Source organism: Saccopteryx leptura, chromosome X (genome assembly GCF_036850995.1).
Source record: "Saccopteryx leptura isolate mSacLep1 chromosome X, mSacLep1_pri_phased_curated, whole genome shotgun sequence".
NCBI classification, from domain to species: Eukaryota; Metazoa; Chordata; class Mammalia; order Chiroptera; family Emballonuridae; genus Saccopteryx; species Saccopteryx leptura.
In genome coordinates, this window is record NC_089516.1 from 81,499,678 (window position 1) to 81,525,032 (window position 25,355).

Here is a 25,355-nt window from a genome sequence, read left to right on the forward strand (position 1 = left end):
AAAACACTAATTTAAAAAGATATATGCACCCTTATTTGCATCATTATTTATAGCTAAGATATGGAAACAACCTAAACCTCCATCGATGATGACTTGATAAAGAAGATGTGAGATATCTATATGTGTATCTATCAATATATCTCTATATATTATGCCTATATACTTATATGAGTGCTATTCAGTCACAAAAAAGATGAAATATTGACATTTTGACAGCATGGATGGACCTCGAGGGTATTGTATTAAGTAAAGAAAGTCAGAAACCAAATGACTTCATTCAGATGTGGTGAGAAATTTTAAACCGTCTGTCAACTGTTTCCCTATACCCCAGATTGGTAGCAATCTGTGGATAGCAGCCTATTATCCTTATCCTGGTTCAGATTGCTAGTGCCAAAGGGAGGAAATAGGATTCTATTCTCATAAAATTGTGGTTGCAGGTTTTCGCCTCTCTGGTAGCTCCCTGAAAAACCAACATATAATTTTTTTGGGGTGGAGGTGTCACACCAGACTGACAGCATTCCAAAGACTGAGGCTGGAGCAACATCTTAAGTGGCTTTTGTCAAAAACATTTAAAATCACAGATATTTTCCAGAGTAGTCTGCTGCAAGAAATGGCATTTGGAATAAACAATAAAGTAACCAAGAAGACTAGGAAGGAAGAATTGAGGGAAAGAGATTCATGGGAGAAAAAGCACATTTAAAAAATTCACTTATACTGGAGTGCATGCCCAAAGTGGAACACATGATAGGAAAAGGCCAGAGAAGACCTTAAGAATTCACCTTTGGCTGGCCTCAGGCTCTGCACACGCAGAAAGTAAAGCACTAAAAAAGTGCTCTGAGTCAAAGCTCATCTGCAAAGGGTGGGAAAGTATTTACCTTTCTTTAATTCTTTTGTTGGCTCTAAATATTTAAAGTAACTCTGTCCGAATACCAGTTGAACACTGAACTAGTGAAACACAGACTTCTGTGGCCACATATGACAAAGAGTAGAACATCTACAAAAATATTTTTTAAAAGTCACTAAATAAGGGGAAAAAACCCCACAACAAAGAACAGCAGCAAACCCTGGGAAGTGGGAGGATCTGATTTCTTGAGTTGACATGTTTCAATATTAAAACATCCAAATGTTCAACACAAATTGTTAGGCATAGGAAGAAACAAGAAAATACGGTCCATTCACAAGAAAGAAAAATATATTAGAAACTGAATGTGAGAAAGTATATGTATTGGTCTAACTAGACAAAGATTTTAGATTGACTGTCTTAAATGTGTTAAAGAGTTTTCAAAAAACATGGACAAAGGACTGAAGAAAATAATGAAAAGAATGCCTCAGCAAATATAGAACATCAGCAGAGAGACAGAAATTATAAAAAGGAACAAAATAGAAATTCTGGAGCTAGAAAGTGCAATAATTGAGATGAAAAGCTCACTAGAGAAATTCAACAGCATATATGAGAAGGCATAAAAATGAACCAGTTAACTTAAAGATATATCAATTAAGATGATCTAGTCTGAGAAGCAAAAAGTGAAAAGAATAAAGAAAAATGAACAAAGCCTAAGGGATCCATGAGATATCACCATGCATACTAACATGTGTAATGGGAACCCCAGAAAGAGAAGAGAAATAGAAAGGGGAAGAAAGAATTTTTTAACAACGGCTGAGAATTATGAAAATTATTGGAAAGATACTAATCTATGAGTCCAAGAAGTTCAATGAACTCCAAACAGGATAAACTTAAAGAGATCCAAATCAAGATACATTATAGTCGCATCTTCAAGACCAAATATATGGCACTGTAGCAACTATAATATTGACAATTTTCTAGATTTTGAGTTGAGTGATGGCTTCACAAGTGTGAAAAGTATAGGGAAGGGAAGGTGAGGGAAGGGAAAGAAAGGCAAGGAAAGGCAGGAAAGGCAAGGAAAGGCAGGAAAGGCAGGGAAAGGCAAAGCAAGGAAAGCAAAGTAAACGAAAGGGGGACAAGCAGATGTCAATAATAGGAATGTGTTGTAAACCAAGGATTATGATAAAACTGTTCATCTGTGGTCCAAATTAGAAATGTTTTGATGTTTTCTTTTTTAGCTGTCTACCATTCTATCTAGATGAGAACAGGTGAAATGGTTCAGTATGAGTTTCAAATGTGGAAAAAGTGAGAAGTTGGTAAAATCAGTTTGAGGGAAATGAATTTTGACATTCCTCAGGGACATTCAAGCAGAGGTGTCCGAAGACAATCGGTGAAGAGGGTCTGAGGCTCAGGAGGGGGAGCAGCCTGGCTATACAGATTTAGAAATCACCTGTGACTACAGAGAAATGACCACAGATCACGCAGGAGAGAGAACACACGGGCTGAGTGAGAAGGGAGGAGGCCCAGGAAGACCCTACTCAGGTAGCAGGGCAGCTACGTGGCAGGCACCGTCACCGGCGCTCTGGGTCAGGCAGAGCCGGTCTTGAACGTGGGCTGGGGCGCAGTTGCTGAGCACTCCTAGGGAAGTCCAGCACCCTCCGTGGGATGGATCAGCCGTCGCACCTGGCGGCAAGGGGCGTCTCACAGGGAAGCTGGGCGAGGACCTGAGATTCGCCACGTAAATAAACCACCTGCGATCAGGAAGCTTCCCCTTCTTGCTCTCTCGGTGACTCGGATAAGGGGGAGAGAGGGGTGATGCGGGGGCCGAAGCTGGGGGTGATGCGACACTCACGTGACCTGCCGGGTGCCCACGTGGGCAGCAGCCCCCGCACCCACCGCCGGTCCAGTCCCGGCGCCGTCCGCTCCCGTTGCCGGGTGCGTCGCCAGCTCCCTGAACTGCACCGGTGGCGGGCGTGGGGTAAGCTGCTTTCGCGAGCCCGAGGGAGGGCAGGCCTGATCCTGGTCAGCAGGTCAGTTTGCAGGAGGGAGCTGCCTGTGGCTGTGGCAGGGGTGGAGGTGGACGCAAAAAGGACGAGTGAGCAGAGGCGGGGCGGAGCGGGGTGCTGCGAAGGATTCCGGGAGATGCTGGAGGAGGGGTACGCGCTGTGGGCGTGAACAGGTGGAGAGGTAGAACCTCTTTACAGACCCCGCCTCCTCCTCGACGCCCAACCTCTGCGCACTCCATCATTTTTGAACCTGAAATGGGGGCGGGGTGCCCTCGCAGTGCGACAGTGAAACGTAGGCATATTCTGGAAATAACTAACCCCCGTCACTACGCCAGATGAGGAAATATTTACCTCCGTGAAAAGGGGGCGAGAGTGGGGTGGGTTGCAGGTAGGGGTGGTGGACACAGAGCCAAACAGTTTGGAAAGCGTCCCGGTCTGGTGCCCAAGGCTTGGAGACAGATATGGGGACTGGGGTGCGGGGCAGGTAGGGGAGGGCAGCGTTGGGTGTGCAGCGCCCAGATTCAGGAGAGGGACCTCAACCCACTGAGCACGCAGCACCCGTCCTTGTCTGCTGTCTGTCTGCAGCTCTGCGTGACGGTCCCCAGCGCTCTGCAAGGCTAGGAGAGGAAGAACCTGTCCAGAATCCCTGCAGGTCAGTGAAAGAGGAGGGGCACTGGAGGTGGGGTGTGTGTGTGTGTGTGTGTGTGTGTGTGTGTGTGTGTGGAGCACAGCTTGGGCAAAATCTGAGGGCCTACCTCCACGTATCATATAAAGACCCCCCCCCCGCCAGGCCGAAGGATGGTGCAGGTGGCAGGGCCTGCCAGAGAAATGGTTGCCTCTGGTGTGTGGGAGGAACAAGGGGGGAAAGTCTGGCAGAAGGCCAGGTCAAGGGAACCCTGACTGCGGGCCAGATGCCAGTGCCATCCTGACCTGCACTCCACCCCCAGCCTCAGTCTCCCTTGTCGTCTCTTTCTCTGCTCTCTCCCCACCCCACTCCCCAGGGACAGCAGAAGGAGGGGCCATCTCGACATGGAAAAACTCTACAAGGACAACGAAGGAAAGCTGGAAAACGAGGGAAAGCCAGAAGATGAAGTAGATACAGAAGACGAAGGGAGGTCGGATGAGGAAGAAAAGCCAGATGTGGAGGGAGAGCCAGGGCACGAAGATGAGCACCAGGAGGAGGCGCAGCCAGGGGGTGAGGGGGGGCAAGAGGAGCAGAGCGAGTCCGCAGGTGAGGGCAAGGCACGCAGTGAGGGCAAGCCGGAGCCCCAGGCCCAGCCAGAGAGCCAGCCCCGGGCCGCGGAAAAGCGCCCGGCTGAAGATTATGTGCCCCGGAAGGCAAAGCGGAAAACGGACAGGGGCACGGACGACTCCCCCAAGGACTACCAGGAGAACCTTCAGGAAAGGCATCAGGGCAGTGAGGAGATGAGAGAAGGTGGAGATGTGTCCAGGGCTCAGGAACAGTTAAGGAAAAACCAGAAAAGGGGTGGTTTGCATTGGATGCAAAGAGAGGTACAGGATCCATTAGTGCCAAGGGGCCAACGCGGTGTGAGGGGAGTGAGGGGCGGAGGTAGGGGCCAGAGGGGCTTACACGATATCCCCTATCTTTAATGCCCTCTGTCGTCAAATCTGATATCTCTGGCGGAAATATTGCAGACCCTGCTTTCCCTGGTGGGCAGTTGCCAACTGATGTCTTTCATCTGAAACTGATACTTTGCTTTAGGTGTGTGTCACTCTTGTTACCAGCAGCTTTTTGATCCAACTATACATTGCTCTGTGTTTCAGTAGGCGATATTCACCCATATGCGTGGAGATGTTCATGGTACTTTGTAAAACAATAAAAAATAATTTCAGAACCACATGTACAGTGTCAGCTCGTTTTTATTTTTAGATTTTATTTATATTCATTTTTCAGAAAGAGAGGAGAGAGAGGAAGAGAGAGAGAGAGAAGTGGGGAGGAGCAGGAAGCATCAACTCCCATATGTGCCTTGACCAGGCAACCTAGAGTTTTGAACCGGCAACCTCAACGTTCCAGGTCAACGCTTTATCCACTGCACCAGCACAGGTCAGGCCAGTGTCAGCTCATATTTGTAAAAATATGACTATGTTTGCACAATGCATTTATGCACAGAGAAGAGTCTGAAAATGTGTACACTAAAAAGCAGGCAATAGATTTTCTTGTATGGTAATCAAAAAGAGGTCTTCCCTGTGCTAAAAAATAAGTCCAATCACTTGATGGTTATGCACTTCTATGTCAATCCTCTGTGGCCATGACCATCCCCATGTCATCCCTTAGCTGTAACCATGCCAAGCTTAACAGTTGCCCTTTTCTTGAGTTCTTCATTGTTCTATGGCGCCCATGAAGTCTGATTCTTCTTTTTTACTTTGCTCATTCACCTCCACGTTTTCTTAAAAAGAATATATATATATATATATATATATATATATATATATATATATATATATATATTATGTTGGTCATAATAAAAAATAACTAAAACAAGAAAATTATAAGTGATTGAAATTTTTAGTGAGTTTATGACAGAAATAAAAATAGTTAAAATTCTTGCTGTCAGAATGTACAGTAATATGTAAAATATATTATCTCTGGGACTTACAGCTAAAGGAATTAACCTGATAGTTAAAACAGACCCACTGCTGTAAGGGTCAATGTTGTCATCTGTAAAATGAGGATAATACTTTCTTCACAGAACTGCCAAGTGAGGTACTACTGAGTTTGTGAACCATGCTGTGACCTGGCTCTCACCAGATAATTGGGGGAAGGATGGTTCCCACACCACTCCCATGCAGATAAAATCAGACATGTGGAGGGGAACTTAGGGAGGTTTCATCTGTGCTTAGGAACAAGTTCAAGAAGCTGAGAGTTGGGTATTATTCTCTCCTAAATATTGCCATATTTACTGTGCACCGTGCCCTTCCTCCTGGGTTCTTGATTCATTATTGATACCATCTAATGAACTAGAGTCTTGAAGGTACCAAAGCCCCATCAATTCTCTGTAGCCAGTGCCCACCCACCCTTGACCCTTAAAAAAGCGTGAATGAAAGTATTGTCCCCAATTTAGAGTTATAGTTACCAGTTCCTTGTATCTCCTTAGTGATATTTAAGACTAATACTTTCTGACATTTTTTTAGTGAAATGATCATTTATTTGAATTTGGTGGTTTGTGTGTGTTTTGCATACATGTATATCCTTCTCACCAAGTTCAGATATTGCAGGTTAGACTGAGAAAAAAATACTTATGTTATAAAGTCTGTGATGTTCTCACAGGTCAATATTTCTTTTATTTTTTATTTATTTTAATTTATTTTTAATTTTTATTGATTTTAATTTATTGTGTTTATATAGATTCTAGTGTTGCCCTGAATGCATCCTCCTCCCCCATATTTCTCTCAACATTTCCCTATCCCCCCTCCTCATAGCACCCCCCCTTTCCCGTCAGCTTTATCCCATCCTATCATCCCCTTTCCCTCTGTTGATATTTCATCTGCTGACTTTTTCCTAAGTTGAGTTCTCTCCAGGAAACTCTTGTCATGTCCCACTTCGGTTGTTCAGTAGAGCCATCAACATACTGAGTTTTTAGATACATGTAAGTAAACATATGTGTGCATGGAACAGTTGCATCAGCATCACCTAAGAGCTAACTAGAAATGCAGAATCTCAGGTTCTACCTCAGACCTACTGAATTAGAACCTTCACTTTAAAAAGTCCCCAGGTGATTTCTGTGCACATTGAGGTTTGATAAGAATTGGTTTAGAAGGAGACTTCAGGCTTCCCACTGTCACCTTCGCATGAACTATGTGCCTGAAAGGATAAATATATGCACTGTATAAGGCACACATAACAGAGTATTAAAAGACCCATGTTTACCAAACCAGCTACCCATCTCCCCATGCATTAGTACATTTTTAAATTAATTCAGTGGTCAAAACTAACAATTTTTCATGGAATAAATAAAATAGAGTCAAATATAAAATATCAAATGGCATTGCAGATAGTTAGAATGGTTTTTTTTGTGTGTGTGAAATTGTGTTTCAGTTATGTATGTATGTGTATCATGGGTTTTGATGAAAATATCTATTTCTGACTGTGAGCTATAGTTTAAAAAAAACAAGAAACACTACATTAGATTCTTCATATCTCAAAGCATACCCAGTCCATTTCATACTTCTATCCCAATGCCTAGCACCTAACAAATAGTAGGTATTTAAGAAAAGTGTAAATAATTATGATTACTTCAAGAAACCCAAAATTTTCTCCAAGTTTAGCCCCTTTCTACATAACTAATCTTGGACAAATAACTTCGGTTGTCTAACAAGGTTTACATCCAATTCCAAAAGGATTGGGGAGTCAGAGGCTTCACATACTGAATAAGGCCTATTGCAATTTATAATCAGAGATGCCAATCTATCCCAATAAATCAATAAAAAATTAAAAAAATATGTTAGAAAAAACTATATATATATATATACACATACATTTATATATATGCTGTATATATATTATACACACACACACACACACACACACACACACTCACTCAGCAGTACCAAGGAGAGCTCCTGCACTGTAGAGTGGAACTCTCAATTTCAGGCTCTGCAAGTGAAACTAAAAAACTGTGGAATCTGCTGTGAAGGGACCCAGTGGAGGGCCCTGTGTATGCCACAAAATCACAACTTCACAAAGGAGCAGAAGCATGCTTGCCAGGGTGGGAAGCCAGGAGTGAGTTGAACTACCTGCAGATGATCTTTCTCCACTTAGTTTGTGAGACTTAAGGCCTTGGATTTTAGATACAACATATATCATACTGGTTTTTGTGTTTGAACTCCACGTGGTTTTTAGTTTTGAGTGGAATCCAGGACAATAAAAAAACTACAATGGGTCCAGAGCATAGTGCAATTTTCTCTGATACTTCAGCTGCATGACCTATAGACCTAACTGTATTGTATTTCTTCTGAGCAGTCTATGAAACTTTAGAAAGCCTCAATAATGGAATTAAAATACACAGCCCAAGGGTTTTAGAGGAAAATTGTGCCTTCTTCTCTTGAAAACAATTCTCCATTGACAAATTGCTCCTAGCTTGCTTCCAGACCCTAATAAAGACTTATCACCTGACATTGAGGTATTAATTCTTCATGAATAAGACACCCAATATGAACTTGTTTCTATCTACTCCGTTGAATAATAATGTTTGGTGTGAGTATCAGCTTTCCATCATTAATTGAAAATGGATTTAAAATACTGGACTTGAGAAAGTCAAGAAGGCATAAGTAAATTGCATGATCACTACTGCTTCATTTGCTTCTCTCAGCCAACATATATGGCCTCACAAAGGGTCTTCATGACCAGTTAGAAAGATACAGATAAAATAATGGTCCAGTTCCTGGATGTATCTTCTTGTAGGTTGATAGTAAATGCAAGTGAATGTCTGTTGCATTATTGCTTCACTCAGAAATAATTCAGAAAACAAGTGGAAAAGAGACATTTTACTTACCAATGGATAGAATTTTATATGATTCATATGGTTCTTCTTTTTGTATAAAACCAACCATGGCTATAAGTATGGATCTACTTGGGCTCATGTGTAATGATTAAATGATTGGTCAGGGATTTGGAGAGAATTAAATTGGAAAAATAATGATGAGGAAGTCTGAGAAGCAGGATTGTTAGATAAAGGGCGTAGTGTGAATATTTGTGCCCCATGATATAATCATTTATTATTGATATTACACAACAAATGACCACACACTTAACAAAACACTCATTTATTATCTCACACATCTGTAGGTCAGAAGTCTGGCACAGCATGGGTTATGTTCTTTGCTCAAACTCTCAGAAGGCTAATATGAAGATATCAGCCAGACTAGGTTCTCATTAGGAAGCTCTATGGACAAATCTGCTTCCAAGCTCATTTAGGCTGTTTTCAAAATTCAGTTCCTTACAACTGTAGGACTGTGGTCTTAATATTTTTCTGTTTTCAGCTTGTAGAGCTTGCATTCTTTACCATGAGGTTCATTCCATATTCAAGTCAGCAATAGTACATTGACTCTTTTTCATGCTTTTAATCTCTGACTTCTCTATCTCTGACTCTAGACTTTTTTTATTATTTATTCATTTTTAGAAAGGAGAGAGAGACAGAGAGAGAGAAGGGGGGAGGAGCATCAACTCCCATATGTGCCTTGACCAGGCAAGCCCAGGGCTTTGAACCGGCAACCTCAGCGTTTCCAGGTTGACGCTTTACCCACTGCGCCACCACAGGTCAGACTAGACTCTTTATTTAAAGGGATGATGTGATTTGGTCAGGCCCATTCAGAAAGTCTTCTTATGTTCCAGTCAACTGATTTGAGACCCTAATTGCATCTGCAAAATGGCTTCTCAAACACACATGGACTAGTGCTTTATTAAATAACTGGGAAAAGAAATGTATACACCACCATCTGTAAATTTAATATGCTATGTTAGGCCCTGGCTGGTTGGCTCAGTGATAGAGCATCGGCCCAGTGTGTGGAAGTCCTGGGTTTGATTCCCAGCCAGGGCACAGAGGAGAAGTGCCTATCTGCTTCTCCACCCTTCTCCCTCTCCTTCCTCTCTATCTCTCTCTTCCCTTCCCACAACCAAGGCTCCATTGGAGCAGTTGGCTCAGGTGCTGAGGATGGCTCAATGGCCTCTGCTTCAAGTGCTAAAATAGCTCTGGTTGCAATGCAGCAATGCTCCAGATGGGCAGAGCATTGTCCCCTGGTGGGCTTGCCAGGTGGACTCAAATTAGGCACATGCGGGAGTCTGTCTCTCTGCTTCCCCACTTCTCACTTCAGAAAAATACAAAAAAATATGTTATTTTAAAATTCTGCCTATCACAGTGTGCCTTTTGGTCCCCAAGCATTTATGTCCTTCTCAAATACAAAACAAATTCACTTTCTCCCAAGGTTCCCAAGAATCTATCACATTACAGCATTAGCTCAATAGACAAAATCTTATTACCTAAATTATTTAAACTAGATGTGGATGAGAATCTTGGATATAATACATTAAGTACAGTTTTGAAGATATTCCTTTCCATCTGTAGACTTGTGAAACTAAAGATACAAATTCTTTGCTCACCAAACTCCCAACATGTAATAATGGGAAAAACACAGGATAACAGTTAAAGGCAAAAATCAGTAAAACAGCCCTGGCCGGTTGGCTCAGTGGTAGAGCATCGGTCTGGCGTGCAGAGGTCCCTGGTTCGATTTCCGGCCAGGGCACACAGGAGAAGCGCCCATCTGCTTCTCCACCCCTCCCCCTCTCCTTCCTCTCTGTTTCTCTCTCTTCCCTTCCCGCAGCGAGGCTCCATTGGAGCAAAGATGGCCCGGGCACTGGGGATGGCTCCTTAGCCTCTGCCCCAGGCGCTAGAGTGGCTCTGGTTGCAGCAAAGCGACGCCCCGGAGGGGCAGAGCATCGCCCCCTGGTGGGCGGGCCGGGTGGATCCCGGTCGGGCGCATGCGGGAGTCTGACTGTCTCTCCCCGTTTCCAGCTTCAGAAAAAAAAAAAAATCAGTAAAACAGAAGATTAAAAAAAAAGAGTGAGTAGCCCAAAACAGCTGGACTTTTGTCCTTATTAAGTTTCAATTCCTGGGAATAATTATTTGTGACTCTCAGTTTCACCCTCTGTACTCATGGCTCTGTCCTCTGAACTATCAGCTCTGTATTCTTTTTTTTTTATTTTTTTTTTATTTTATTTAATTTTTTTTCATTTTTCTGAAGCTGGAAACGAGGAGAGACAGTCAGACAGACTCCCGCATGCGCCCGACGGGGATCCACCTGGCACGCCCACCAGGGGCGACTCTCTGCCCACCAAGGGGCGATGCTCTGCCCATCCTGGGCGTCGCCATATTGCTACCAGAGCCACTCTAGCGCCTGAGGCGGAGGCCACAGAGCCATCCCCAGCGCCCGGGCCATCTTTGCTCCAATGGAGCCTCGGCTGCGGGAGGGGAAGAGAGAGACAGAGAGGAAAGTGCGGCGGAGGGGTGGAGAAGCAAATGGGCGCTTCTCCTATGTGCCCTGGCCGGGAATTGAACCCGGGTCCTCCGCACGCTAGGCCGACGCTCTACCGCTGAGCCAACCGGCCAGGGCAGCTCTGTATTCTGATCTCTTGGTTCTGTCCTCCAATTCAGCTTTCTTTTTTTCATTAAAGGTGATATGTGTTCCCAGTTAAGTAGCTTCATCAGGCTACTTCTAACCTAAAGAATATGAGGGTATGATATACTCCTTTATGTCTTTTATTCCAAGCTGAAAGTGGGTCTGCTGATACAATTTTATTAAGTACCTTGTGAATTCTTGAACAAATTGAACTGGTTTTTACTCCATTGGAAAAATACATACACTTACAGATATATTTAAGGTTATTTTACTTTATCTTTGGCTTCTGCTGAGGTGCCTGAGTGTGGCTGCTTTCAGCAACTAATCCTCATGCTTCAAGTCTGTGACTTTTCTCTCTCTAACGTCTATACCCTTTAAGCTTCATAGAAGCTGTCTTGTTTGGTTGAAATAATTGGTGGATGTGAGCAAAGAGGGGAAAAATTGGAGATGGAAAGATACTTTACTTGGGGTGATGAGCACATGATGCAGCATGCAGATGATGTTTAATTGAGTTGTACACTTAAAACTTGTATCATTTTGTAAACCAGTGTCACCCCAGTAATTATTATTATTTTTGGAGATACAGATGGAGGGACAGACAGACAGAAGGGGAGAGAAATGAGAAGCATCAACTCACAGTTGCAGCACCTTAGTTTTTCATTGATTGCTTTCTCATATGTGCCGTGACCGGGTGGCTACAGCAGACCGAGTGACCCCTTGCTCAAGCCAGCAACCTTGGGCTCAAGCTGGCCGGTGACCTCAGGGTTTCAAACCTGGGTCCTTAGCATCCTAAGCTGACACTCTATCCACTGTGCCACCGCCTGGTCAGGTATCTTTCACTTCTGATTCTAGTTATTCAAGCCCTTTGTCTTTTTTTTCTTAGTCAATATAGTTAAAAGTTTGTCAGTTTTGTTGGTTAAAAAGAACCCCCAGCTTTTGTTTCTACTGATTTTCTCTATTGTTTTTCGACTTTCCATGTCAGTAATTTCTTCTCTAATCTTCACTATTCCCTTCCTTCTGCTGGCTCCAGGTTTAATTTGCTCTTCTTTTTTGCAGTGTCATAATGTGAGTGGATAGACTATTAATTTGAGATATTTTTTTTAGCTGGTTCCCATAAGTTTTGGTATGTTGTGATTTTCCTTTTGATATTTCACCTTTGACCCGTTCATTATTTAGCAATGTGGTGTTTAATTTTCATATTATTTGTGAGTTTCTCAATTTTTTCCCTGCTATAGATTTCTAATTTTACTCCATTATGGTTGGAGACAATACTTTGTATTATTTTTAACTTTAAAATGTATTGAAGTATGTTTTATAGTATAACATATTTATCCTGTAAAATATTTCATGTGCACTTGCAAAAAATATATAATCTGTTGTTGGATGGAATGTTCTATAAATATCTGTCAGGTCTGGTTTTTTCATAGTGTGGATCAAGTCTCTCTTTTTTTACTTCTAAAATGGACTTTTTTTTTTTTTATTCATTTTAGAGAGGAGAGGGAGAGACAGAGAGAGAGAAGGGGGGAGGAGCTGGAAACATCAACTCCCATATGTGCCTTGACCAGGCAAGCCCAGGGCTTCGAACCGGCGACCTCAGCATTTCCAGTTCGACACTTTATCCACTGCGCCACCACAGGTCAGGCTAAAATGGACTTTTATTAAGAATCTATGAAGTCTTAAAGGATAATGGGGTGTAAAAGTGAAAAAGTGCACTTCACCTGTCCTCACAGTATAGGGTAAGAGGAGATAGAGGTATAAAAACTATGTGTTAAGAGTTACAAAGAACATTATATAATAACAATAGAACTTGCTTACTCAATGGACTAACTACGTCATTTTTCTTACTGTATTTCCCCATATATAAGACACACCTTAATTTTGGGGACTGAATTCTTTTATTATATTTTAAGTTTATTTATTGCATTTATATAGATTCTAGTGTCTCCCTGAACACATTTCCCCCTCCCCCATATTCCCCTCAGCATCTCCCTTACCCCTCTCCCACCAGCTCCCTCTCCCCTTCCCTTCAGGTTTAACTCCATTCCTCAGTTCACATTGTTCCTTGGATTCCTCAAATGAGTGAGGTCATATGATATTTTTCTTTCTCTGCCTGGCTTATTTCACATAACATAATAGTTTCCAGGTCCATCCATGTTGTTGCAAAAGGTAAGATTTCCTTCTTTTTCATGGCCCCATAGTATTCCATTGTATATATGTACCACAACTTTTTAATCCACTCGTACACTGAAGGACACTTGGGCTGTTTTCAGATCTTGGCTATTGTGAACAATGCTGCTATAAATATGGGGGTGCATTTCTTTGAAAAAAATGTATTACATAAATTTATTGAACTCAAGCTTTTTTAACATAAAATTCATACAACTCATCACTGTCAAAACTCCTAATCATTAGCTTGTACTCATCTGTGTCTGATGATGAATTGCTCTCTTCATATTATATATTGCCTTGTCCTCAGTTCTGTCTATGGCATTTGAAATGCCACACTTCTTGAATGACTTGACAACAATCTCAATCTTGACATCGTCCCAGGATCTTTTTACCCAGGTACAAATGTCTCCTATGGTTTGTTTCTTCACTCTTCCCATTGGTGTCAAATTGTCCCCAGAAGATTTCATCCATTGGTTTCATTTGTCTCTCATGGCAGCTTTGAAGGGTTTCTTAATATTGACATTAAGTGGTTGGAACTGGGATTTCAAGCCTCCAGGTATGATGGCAAGTTTTGTTTTTTGCTCTGTAGCAATCTTCTTTGTGTATTTTTTTATGTGTGCCCTGAACTGATCAAGCACCAATAGGGCAGGTTTGCATAAGAGCCCACCTGGTCTCCTTCTCCAAACTTTCTCAAATCAGATCTTCATCCCATCCTGATTCATCCCAACCTTCTCATGAACGTGGACAATCACTCCTTGAGGAATGTCTTCTTCTGGCATTGTTTTGCATTTGAAAATCAGCATAAAATGCAGCTTCGTTCTGTCAGCACAGCAAGCTAAAACAACTGTTAATATCACTTTCCATGTCCGCTTGTCTTCAGTTACAGTTTTCACTCCTTTATTATAAACAGTTCTGTTACTTGGGACATCAAATTAAAGGGGGGCTTCAGCCATAATGGCAATCTATCCCAACTCAAACTGATGTGTTTTCCGACATTGAATGACAAAATGATGAAATGCAAGGACCTTCTGCTCATAGTTTTCAGGCATCTTTTGGGTAAGTCTGGTGTGTGTACACATGCTTAGTCCATTCTGTTTCATGAACCTGAAGCACCAATTGTATCCTCCTTTGAAATCAGTAACTTCTTTTTCACCAGCAATTCTTTTTGCCTCATGCTGAACCATCTTTGTGGACACAGGAATTCCAATTGCCTTTTACCCTTCAATCCATATCTTCAATTCCCTCTCTAAGTCAGGGCATTTTGCTGACATGCCTCTCATGGCCTTCTTCTGCTGTGGCATTTTCAGTAGGGTTTCTTCTTCCTGTAGCCAGTCTCGGATTGATATCTCAGTTGCAGGAGGACCAAACTTACATTCAGCAGCACAATTTCCATTCACTTTTGTAAACTGGATCACTTTTTTTTTTATTTATTGTGTTTACATAGATTCTACTGTCCGCCCAAAGGCATCCCTCCTCCTCTGTGTTCTCCTCAACATCCCTCTTGACCCTCTCCCTGAAATGCCCTCCCCCTTCCAGGATTTGCTTTTCTGCTCTCTATAACGCTGTGTTATGTGTATATAATTTCACCAATCTCTTTTTCTTCCAAACTAGATCACTTTTAACTTGAACTCAGCACTGTACAAAAATCTTTTCAGAGCCTTTTCGGGGCAGAACGTGGCAAAACTTCACGTACCATAATATACTGGTAACAAGTGTGAAATAATAAGCATGAAGACAACAAACGAGAAAAAGCGGGAAATGAAAGTAAAAAAACCTACAACAATGAGTGCAAAACCAAGCATGAAAAAGTGGGATGTGTAAGTAAAAAAACAAAACAAAGAACTACAACCACTATATAAGACGCACCCAGTTTATAGACCCCAAATTTTTCGAAAAATGGTGCATCTTATACATATTGACATATGGTACTTTCCTTCTGAATTTTTAACTCTCCTTAAACAAACACGCATGCTATACTGTGTTCTTTTTTTTTCCTTGCTTTTTACTTCACTTGCAATCTTGAGATGAGGATCAAATTTGTTTTATTTCTTTGCTAATCATCCATCTAGTTTTTCTATCCATTTTTATTTTATTTTATTTTTTGTATTTTTCTGAAGTGAGAAGCGGAGAGGGGAGGGAGACAGACAGACAGACTCCTGCATGTGCCCAACCGGGATCCACTCAGCATGCCCACCAGAGGGCATGCTGCAATCAGAGCCACTCTAGCGCCTGAGGTGGAGGCTATGGAGCCATTCTCAGCACCCAGTTCAACTTTGCTCCAATGGAGCCTTGGCTGAGGGAGGGAAGAGAGAGATAGATAGAAAGGAGAGGGGGAAGGGTAGAGAAGCAGATGGGCACTTCTCCTGTGTGTCATGGCTGGGAATCGAACCCAGGACTTCCACACACTGGGCCACTGCTCTACCACTGAGCCAACCGGACAGGGCCTCTATCCATTTTTGAAAACATGATATCCAAGTCTCAAATTATTATTTTTGAATTGTCTACTTTCCCTGCATGTCTGTCAGTTTTTGTTTCATTTTTTTTGGTCATTTATTATCAAGTCTATGCATGCTTATAAATTGTTATATCTTTCTGATGGGTTAACACTTTTATCATTATACCATGTCTTTCTTTACCCCCAGTAACAAATTTATATTAAAGTTGTCTTTGTCTGATATAGTAGTCCTTCCTTATTCATGAGGGCACATACAAAAATCAACAAAAGAATGCATAAATAAGTGGCAGAACAAATCAATGTTTCTATCTTTCTTGCTTTCACTCTTTTTTTCTCTCTCAAATCAATAAAATAATATCTTTAAAACTGTAGATATTGTAGTACCAAACTTTTTACCATTTCACTTACAGGAAGCACTTTATGGCTTCTCTTTGGAAAATCCGAATTGCCAGTATCACTAGTGTTGAACTTTAGGGCCATTATCAAGTAAAATAAGGGTTACTTGAACACAAGCACTGGAATATTGCCACGGTCGATCTCATCACCCAGATGGTTACTAAATCACTAATGGGTGGGTAGCACATCACTGTGTGTATACTGGGACAGAGTGGAACAACATAATTTTATTACCCTACTCAAAAAAGCATGCAATTTAAAACTTATGAATTGTTTATTTCTGGAATATTCCATTTAATATTTTTAGATAATGGTTGATAGTGAGGAACTGAGACCACAGAAAGTGAAAGTGTACATGGGGATGGGTAATACTGTGGTTACTGTTTGGATTATCTTTTTTTCCATCTTTTTACTTCCATTTTTTTCCTATCTTTGAATTTATAAAATGTCTTTACTGTGGACAACATATAGTTGAATCATTTTTTTTTTAATTCAGTTTGAGAATATCTATCTTTTGAGTGGATTGATAAACATTGAATGGATTAAATTCAATTATATTTTGTCATTTTTGATATTACTGAATTTACTTCTGCCATTTTATCTTTTACTATTATGTCTTTTTGTACCTCTATTTTTATTTTATGGCTTTATTTTTCATTTCATCATTATTTTTTAAATGTAGTATACTTTTTAATAATTTTACCATATTTTTAGTAATGCTTTTAGTGGTTGCTCTAAGGTTTGCTAAATATATTGTAATGTATTATAATCAGCTTCAGAGTCAAACCAGTTTAACTTCAGTGATATATAACAATGTTTCTGATATATAGTTTTATTCCCTTATCCTTATTTTTTTTGCTATTGTTATACTTTCCATCAATTAATGTTGCAAAGCCAACAATCCATTGTTGTAATTATTACTTTACCATCTGTAGCCATTTCCTTAGCCCATGACAGCTTTGCTTCCACTTACCTCTTTTGGGTTGTTTTTTGCAAATATGTGATGCATATATTAACTTTTTATTTGTTGTAGATCCAAGGATGCATTCTTTTTCTCCTCTCTTTCTGATACTCTTATTTCATGTAATGCTGGTGTGACAACGGTGTGCCACATTTCTGCGAAGTTCTATTTTCTTCATTCTTTTTCTCTCCATTATTCAGCTTGCAAAATCTCTATTGATCTAACTTCAAGTTTGTTAATATTTTTCTACCAGTCCAAATTTACTATGAGCCCCTTCAGTAATATTTTACTTCAGTTATTGTATTTTTCATCACCATAAATCCATTTGGTTCTTTTAAATTTTTTCTACATATTTTTTGATATTTTATTTTGGATATTGTAAACATATACATATATGATATATATACATATAATATATGCACATAATATAAATATACATTTTATATATATCTTTGAAATATTTTTTCTATTATATCTAGTATTTTGGTTGTTCCCACAGTTTCTATTACCTGCTCTTTTTTCCAGTGGATGGGTTATATTTCTTATTTCTTTGCATATCACATGATTTTTGCTGGAAAAAGGACATTTTAAGATGGTAAGTTGTAGAAACGTTAGATACTCTCCCTGTCATTTGTTATTGTTATTTATTGTTATTTGGTTGTTTATTTGTTTAGTGATTGGCTGGATTATTTTATTAAAACCTAACCCCCTACACACATATACACACACAGTGTTAAGCCTCTGATGGTTCAACTTGAGTATGAACACAGTCATGCTGGACCTACAGTAATACTGCTGGAGCTTTATTTCACTCTTTCCCTGATTACATCCAGCCGTTAGATTCCATTAATTGTCAGGTAATTGTTCTAGTGTTTTCAACAGTGCCCTAGGGGATAAATTCCCCTATAAATTAATCTAATCAAACTGTGGCTTCTTCAAGGAATAGTCTCTGAGGTCACTGTTTGATATTAGTTCTTACTCTAGGAGGGCTCTTGTAACTGTCTTATTTTCTACTTCTCTCCTGCAAACAGCCAGTTTACAGTCTAAGCTATATATTATTAGATCCATGAATATTCTCTCAATTTCCTTTCACCTCAACAAGCACTCTTCTTGAAAGTGACCTTAGGGTTAAGATTCTTTATTCTCTGTTACAGAAAAGTCAGTTCTTTTGGGAAGAAATTTTATGGCTTGTTTATTCCCCCGGTAAAATCTCTAAGTAAAGGTTCTTTAAATGTGGGTAGAATAATGGAAAACTTCTTTTTGAATATTACCCCTGTGTAGGATCTGAACTCTCAATGGAATGGGTGCAGCAGCAGCCTGAGGGTCTCTCAGTTTGTCTTCCCTGGTGTAGTACCTCTACCTTGTGAACAAAAAAAGGGGTGCTATAATAAATCTAACAAAAAGTACCATCACAGTATAATCCAGTCATTCCTAACTGGGCAGCTCATGGAGGCTAGTCACAGTCCAGGCATATAACTTCTTTATTTAGAGGTTTATATTTGACTTAAGCAAACCCTGTTCATTGTTTCTGTGCATCTAGGTTAGTACAACTTTGAATTACCTCAGATCCCTAGGAAGTGTTAACCACTCTCAAGACAGCACAAGATCTTGTTAACTATACTGTAATCTAACCCAGCCTTGCTTTCTCCCACCTTCATATAATCTTCTTTATGTTCCCTACTTAAATCCAAATGCATAAATGAAATTGCAAACTGTCATTCTCCAAAGCTCTTTCTCTAAGTCTATTGAGATCTTGCTTCCAGGTTTATCCCCTGTAGGGCTTAAATAAACTCTGATAAACTCACATAATTTCCAACAGGTTTAGACCCTCTTTTTTATTTTTTACTTTTTTTTATTAATTTTAATTTATTGTGTTAACATGGATTTAAGTGTACTACTCAGTATAACTCCCTCAACCCCACTCCCATGTCCTCCATTACACCCCCTTTGCCCCCTCCCTTAACTCCTGCCTCCCTTCCCTCTAGGATCTGCTGTCCTGTTATCTATATCTCTGTGTTACATGTATATAATTTCACTAATCCCTTCACCTTCTCTGATCCCATCCCCTCATCCCCCTTCCCTCTGACAGCTGTCCTCTGGTCCCTGTGCCTCTATTCTGTTCCTCAGTTCACTTTGTTCCTTAGATTCCACATATGAGATCATATGATATTTGTTTTTCTCTGCCTGGCTTATTCCATTTAGCATAATAGTCTCCCGGTCCATCTATATGATTGCAAAGGTAAGATTTCCTTCTTCATGGCCACATAGTATTCCACTGTGTATATGTACCACAGCTTCTTAATCCACTAGTCCACTGACAGACACTTGGGATGTTTCAATAGGTTTATACCCTCTTATGTTGATATCCTCATAAGCTGGATCAAGGGCAATCTAGGTCCCAATATTATCAACACACCATGCCCCAGGTAGATTCTCTGTTCTACAAGTGGAGGGTTGGCAGCAGAGAGCCCCATCTCTCAACTGAACTCATCTAGGACTTAGTCTCAGGCACAGGTAGCTAGTATAAGGATAAGAAATGCTAAAGTTCTGCTTCTCTTATGAAGAAACCCCTTTGACTGGGAGCTTCAGGGGAAACACTGTGTTTTTGGCTGTAGCAGTCTGGAATAGAGTGTTCATCTCACTGAGCTTAGGAAGTGGGGCTAGAGCAATTTTGGTTGAAATATTATATTCTTTCACCTTTACTACTTAATTTTTATAAATTTTCTTGAACAAATGTTCCTTTGTGTGTCATTTATCCTTAGGAACATATCCAAGGGCCTTTAATGGTTGTTGATTGTTTATATATAATTTTCACCATTTTCACTAGGAATCAGGTCAGAGGGACTCCTCACACAGCCATGCTGAAAGTCAATCTTTCATTATTTTTTCATAGTGTTTTCCCTCATTCTCTTTCTCCTCTTTTTGTGGGACTTTGATCACATATAAATTCAAATATTTCCTACCATGTTCCGTTAGTCTCTCACAGTCTTTTCTGTATTGTCTATCCTTTTGCTTCACTGACCCTCAGTCTAGAGATAATCACCAGTACAGAGCTTTTATTTAGTAACTTCCTGAAGGTTTTTGTATTTCCCTTTCTCTAGTGCACAGTCCCTTGAAAAATATTTGCAGGTCCCACTGGGAAAGATCTGATGGAAGATTCATAGTATACACTGCTGCAGGATCCTACCTTAGAAATACCCTGCATTACACTTAGTAGGGTAAGTGGTTGAGAAACCTCATTATAGCAACTAGAATTAATTTTTCCAGCAGACCTAAATTCTTTGTGTTTGTTTGTTTCTTCGTCTTTACCAAATATATTGAGCAGCATGCTATAGGCTACCCAATCATTTTTAGGAATACTCTGATTAACCATCTTCACAGTTTCTTGAGGATCTTCTAGTTAACATTTCATCCTTGTGGCTTACTGTGACAGCTTCACTCAACTAGTCCCATATGATTAAGCACTGTCACTTGACTTCCACCACTCTGGGATCCCTTCATTCATAGTAAGATCATGTAAACCCATTCTGCTAAAGAATTCTTCACCTTTATCTCCAGTTTACAGACCAAAGGTCCACAGAAATCACACAGATGCTGGTGACCCTATCACCAATGCATTTCTTAATGTTTTGGAGCATATCTGCACAAATGACCCTATCCCATATATCTCTTTCCTTACTAGTGCCCTTACCTTATTGTAAAAGTCATGGCAAATAGAGCACTTAATTGACAGTGGAAATCTGTGACAATATGAGTACTTTGGCTTGGTCTTCAGTTCAATCTGTTCTAAGATGAGGGACTTCTTCTAACATATCATACAGGCTTTCTCATGTTGTACGTGTGTTTTCTATTGTATTTTCATAGTTTTCACTTTCTTATTTTTCCTATGCATATTCTTTATGACCATCGTATGAACATAGATTTCACAACCTTCTGATAATTACTTCTTGACACAGCTTAAATGTCACAGCCACTTCATTTTCCAAAGCTTTGGGTATTTTATTCCATGTCACCAGGAATGTTAGTGTGAGTGTGATGCTACTACAGGTCATGTACTAGTGAACTTCTCTAAACACCTGCTCCCCACTCTCCTGACCCCCATTGTAAGGCTGATTTTTCTACCTGAAACGAGCAACATAATTCCTAGAGTAACTTCTGATATGTTACTGTGTCTGAGAAGTACATGGCAGAAAAGAGGGAGTACATTTGCATTAAGAAGTTTGTAACACAGGAGGTCCAGATCCCAGAAAATGGATCTGGTGTTGTGAAATTCCAAAGAAACCACAAGGAGGATCAGATGGAGTGAACATAACTTTTATTACTTACATACAGGGGCATCAGCAATGGCAGCTGGTTGGTGAAAGTTCCACACTCCACTGGGTGAGGTTGTGGTTTAAATAGCCAAGCCCTGGGAGGTAACTGGAGTGAAACTTTTTGTCTACATGCAGGCAAGCCAGTAAGCTGGAGGTAGAGGGAATATTATGTGCCATTTTATATTGCCCCTCTTTGAAACATATCTGGTGACTCAGCTCCCTTGTCCTTAGTAAAACCTTAGTTATACTTTTACTACCCTCTATCTCATGGAACTGTGTCCAGGATCCATGACCATAGTTCCATGCAGCTAAGGAAGAAGAAATATTATATGCAGCATTGATCCTACAAAGTATGAAATAATTTTTTAAGACAATATATAAAGGTGTGGGAAGGGCACTGGAGAACTAGAAGAGATAGTGTAATGCTCTATGGCTAGTAAAAGTAGGATTATCAGTCTTAGGCTTGAGGCACAAAGGAAAAGAGGAGTTACTAAAAGCTAGAGATGTAGAGCCTATGTGGAAATGGCCATCTTTCAGGAACATTTGGAGAAGAGGCTCAATCAGCATCTGGTGTCATTTCACGGAACAAGCTGGGAAAAACATTTCCTGACCACTATCCACCACAGGCTCCCAAAAGACAAGGGAGCCCTTTGATGTAGTCCATATAGGTCATACTCCTCAGGATACAGAGCAGGGAGGGGTGGAAGAGGGTAAAGAGCGAAACTGGGTGGGAAGATGTAGAGATATCAAACACATGGTTGAGGATCACGTTTTAGTACTCACCAGGAATTCTGTCTGCAGTGAGAAAAGGTACTTCTATTCAACTTTATTTACATTGTAAGGAGAAGGGTAAGAAGCATATTATTTTTTGAGGATTAATTCTAGCAGGACTGGGATCTACCTGAGCTATATTCCATTGAACTACAAAATGTACTTATATGGCACTGACCTATGGTAAAGGCACAAAATCTACTGAGAGTGTTGTTTTATAACCATGAGTCTAAGGAATTCTGGGTGCTTTGTACCAGCTTGCCAGCTTTGTTTATTCATAACAAGTTTAATCCACACCTGGTCTTGGTGAATCTCCCCACCAAGAGCTCTGCTGTTGCAGCCACTATGTAACAAGAATATGCCTATATAACCAGCAGTGTACCAAAGCCCTGGGCTGAGACTCTATTTTGTGCTCTCTGGCTCCAATGTACTCTGTGCACATATCAGTGGTTCCTGATTCAAAAGAAGAAGTGCATATTGTGGGGGTTTCTACAGAGTGAGGACAATTGGAGTTCACACCTGGTCTGTCCAGATACCTCACTATGATGCCTATCTTAAATTCTTTTGCTGTATTGCATCTTTTTTTTCTCCTGCATTACACTATAGATTTGCAAGCATTGACATTTGAGATCCTATGCATATTTTAAGCACTGGAGCTTTTTAGCTGCCATAATTATCATAGCATCTAGAGAAGGAAATACATCATACTATGATATGCCTTCCATTTGCCTTTGTTTATAGGGCTGATTTGCTGTATAGACTCTTTCAGGTTCTCTTCAGTAGATATCTAATTCTTGCCCTTATAGAATCTTAATTCCAAACTTTGTTTTATACCTTTGAAAGTCCTTAACCTCCCCCCTCAAAAAACCCCCAGCCATTGCACCCTTTTATTCTGCTTAACTCATGGTAGTTTACACTTAATATAACTGAGATTATAATGAACATATAAATCAGCAGACATTACCAAGGAAACTTGTTAGAAATGGAGATTCTAGAGCTCCACTCAATGGATATCGGATGGGGGTCAGGAGTTTACATTTTCGACAAAGTCCTTTGGTGATTCTGAAATGTGGCAGATTAGCACAATTTAAAAACATGCATGCATTAATCAAATGAGATAGAGTTAAATTTGTAGTACAAACCCTATTTCATTTAGAAATGCAAATAAACCCTTCTAGAGGAGTCCAGTTATTTAACTAGTTTGGTTATTCTTATTTACAAATTTATTAAGAACCTATTACTTGTCTGGCATTGTGCTAAGTATTAAATATTCCAGGATGAAAAGGACAGCTTGTCTTTGAGAAGCAGACTATAATAAAGTGTTTTAATTTTTAAAAAACGTCAGCCCACTAAAAGAGTTTTTTTCTCTATCAAAACTCAGGGTGTAGCCTGATCAGGTGTCGGCGCAATGGATAGAACGTCAGGCTGGGATGCTGAGGACCCAGGTTTGAGACCCCGAGGTCGCCAGCTTGAGCATGGGCTCATTGGTTTGAGCAAAAGCTCACTAGCTTGGACCCAAGGTCGCTAGTTCCAGCAAGGGGTTACTTGGTCTGCTGAAGGCTCATGGTCAAGGCACACATGAGAAAGCAATCAATGAACACTAAGGTGTCGCAATGTGCAACAAAAAACTAATGATTGGGTGCTTCTCATCTCTCCGTTCCTATTTGTCTGTCCCTGTCTATCCCTCTCCCTGACTCTCTGTCTCAGTAAAAAAAAAAACCCACAAACAACTCAGGGTGTACAACCATATGTATATAACTAAAGCACAAATTTCACAAAACAATATTCTACCTACCTGCAATAATCTGACATTTACTATTCAATTTGAATCAATTATATTCTACCCTACTTCATTAAAAAATGTAGGTCTTGATTCACTAAATTTGTTTTAAGTCCCTACTAATGTAGGGAGTGTGGAGCTACAATTTGACAAACACATGTCAATTTAATAACCTGTAACGTGTGTCTTAAGTAGTACATGTATCTTTCTTTCTAGGCAGATATTTCATGTGCAACTGGGAGGTGGAATGCTCAGAAGTCTCCTTAATTACCAGTGACACTCAAAGTTTAATGTACATAGGAACTATCTGCACATTTTGTTAAAATAGAGTCTGATTCAGTAGGTCTGAGATGGGCACCTGAGATTCTGCATTTCTAACTGGTTCTCAGATGATGCTGATCCAGCCAGTCCATGAACCATTTCTGCAGTAATACTCTCCACAAATTACAAGTGTGGGTAGATGTGCTAACCTTGTAAGGCAGTACCAGGCAGGAATTTCTTAGATCATTTCCTCTAAGGAAAGAGGAATCAAGTAGACAAGGTATTGACAGATAAGAAAAATGCTCAAATTTTATCCTAGACTCTCATTTGAATCTGGTGAGATATGGCTGTATGCAAAAACACACCTACAAAACCATAAATAAATGCAGAAAGGATTGTTTTGCTAAAAAAATCTGGCATAAATTGGGACCGAAACATCACTGAGGTGTTACCCACTTAGGTAAGCACAATTCTAATGTGAAAAAAAGAGGGGGGTTTTATCCTTAATTCTATGACTGTCTAGGCTGCAGCAGGTTTGGGGCTCACTAGGGGCTACAGGAAAATCAACTGGGCTTTCTCACCTTGAGGACACCAGGCATCAGCCACAGTGGGGGCCCTAAGAGGGTGCAGAAGTCCTGAGAAGGAGCAGAGTGCAAAGCAGACACAGCAGTACCCAGGAGAGGGTGACACCCACCTTTTGGCTTCCTGGACTTGTTCCTGGGCATGGGTGAGATGCTCATCTAAGTGTCTGATGAGGTCCTGGTCCTTCTAGTGTAGGGATAAAGTAAAGGCCAGGCCAACACAGATAACATATTCAGTACCTCATCTAATCCAGTCGGCAATCCTTGGAGGCAAGTATTATTTCACAGATAAAAAGACTATCCTTTACAACAACAGATTTTTTTTTTTATAACTGCCAGATTGATTATTCTAGATACCAGTCTCAGAGGTAATGTTTTATATATATTTTAACAACAAGAATTTCAAGTGTCTCCACTGCCTTTATAAACTCACTGAACAATCCTTTTTATTCTTTTTGTGTATTGTTTTCTTTTTTTAACTTAGTATTTCTCTATGAGAAAAGTAATTTATGTTCTTTAGAGAAAAAAAATTAACAGATGAATAGAAAGAAACAAAAATCACCCACAATCTCACAACTAAGAAGAACATTGTTAACCTTTTAGGGACCAAAATTTTCTAATTTTTCCTGTGCATGGATGTACTATATGAAGTTATGTTTTGACAAAAGTGAATCAAGTCTATAGA

The 25,355-nt window shown here is 40.3% G+C and overlaps 1 protein-coding gene across 2 annotated transcripts; it reads left to right on the plus strand.

The window, feature by feature from the left end:
• The first annotated feature begins 2,753 nt into the window (after positions 1-2,753).
• On the plus strand, positions 2,754-4,711 carry TCEAL6 (transcription elongation factor A like 6). 2 transcript variants are annotated; one of them, XM_066356711.1, is made up of 3 exons: positions 2,754-2,822; positions 3,436-3,502; positions 3,852-4,711. In XM_066356711.1, the coding sequence occupies exon 3, from the start codon at positions 3,880-3,882 to the stop codon at positions 4,459-4,461; it is 582 nt and encodes a 193-aa protein (XP_066212808.1). In that variant the 5' UTR covers positions 2,754-2,822; positions 3,436-3,502; positions 3,852-3,879; the 3' UTR covers positions 4,462-4,711. The 2 variants fall into 2 exon arrangements, with proteins under 2 accessions (XP_066212808.1, XP_066212807.1); XM_066356710.1 differs by having other exon boundaries at positions 2,761-2,874.
• The last annotated feature ends 20,644 nt before the right edge of the window (positions 4,712-25,355 follow it).

Coding starts and splice junctions, on each gene's coding strand:
- TCEAL6 (XM_066356711.1), top strand. CDS start 3,880: ATGGAAAAACTCTACAAGGACAACGAAGGAAAGCTGGAAAACGAGGGA.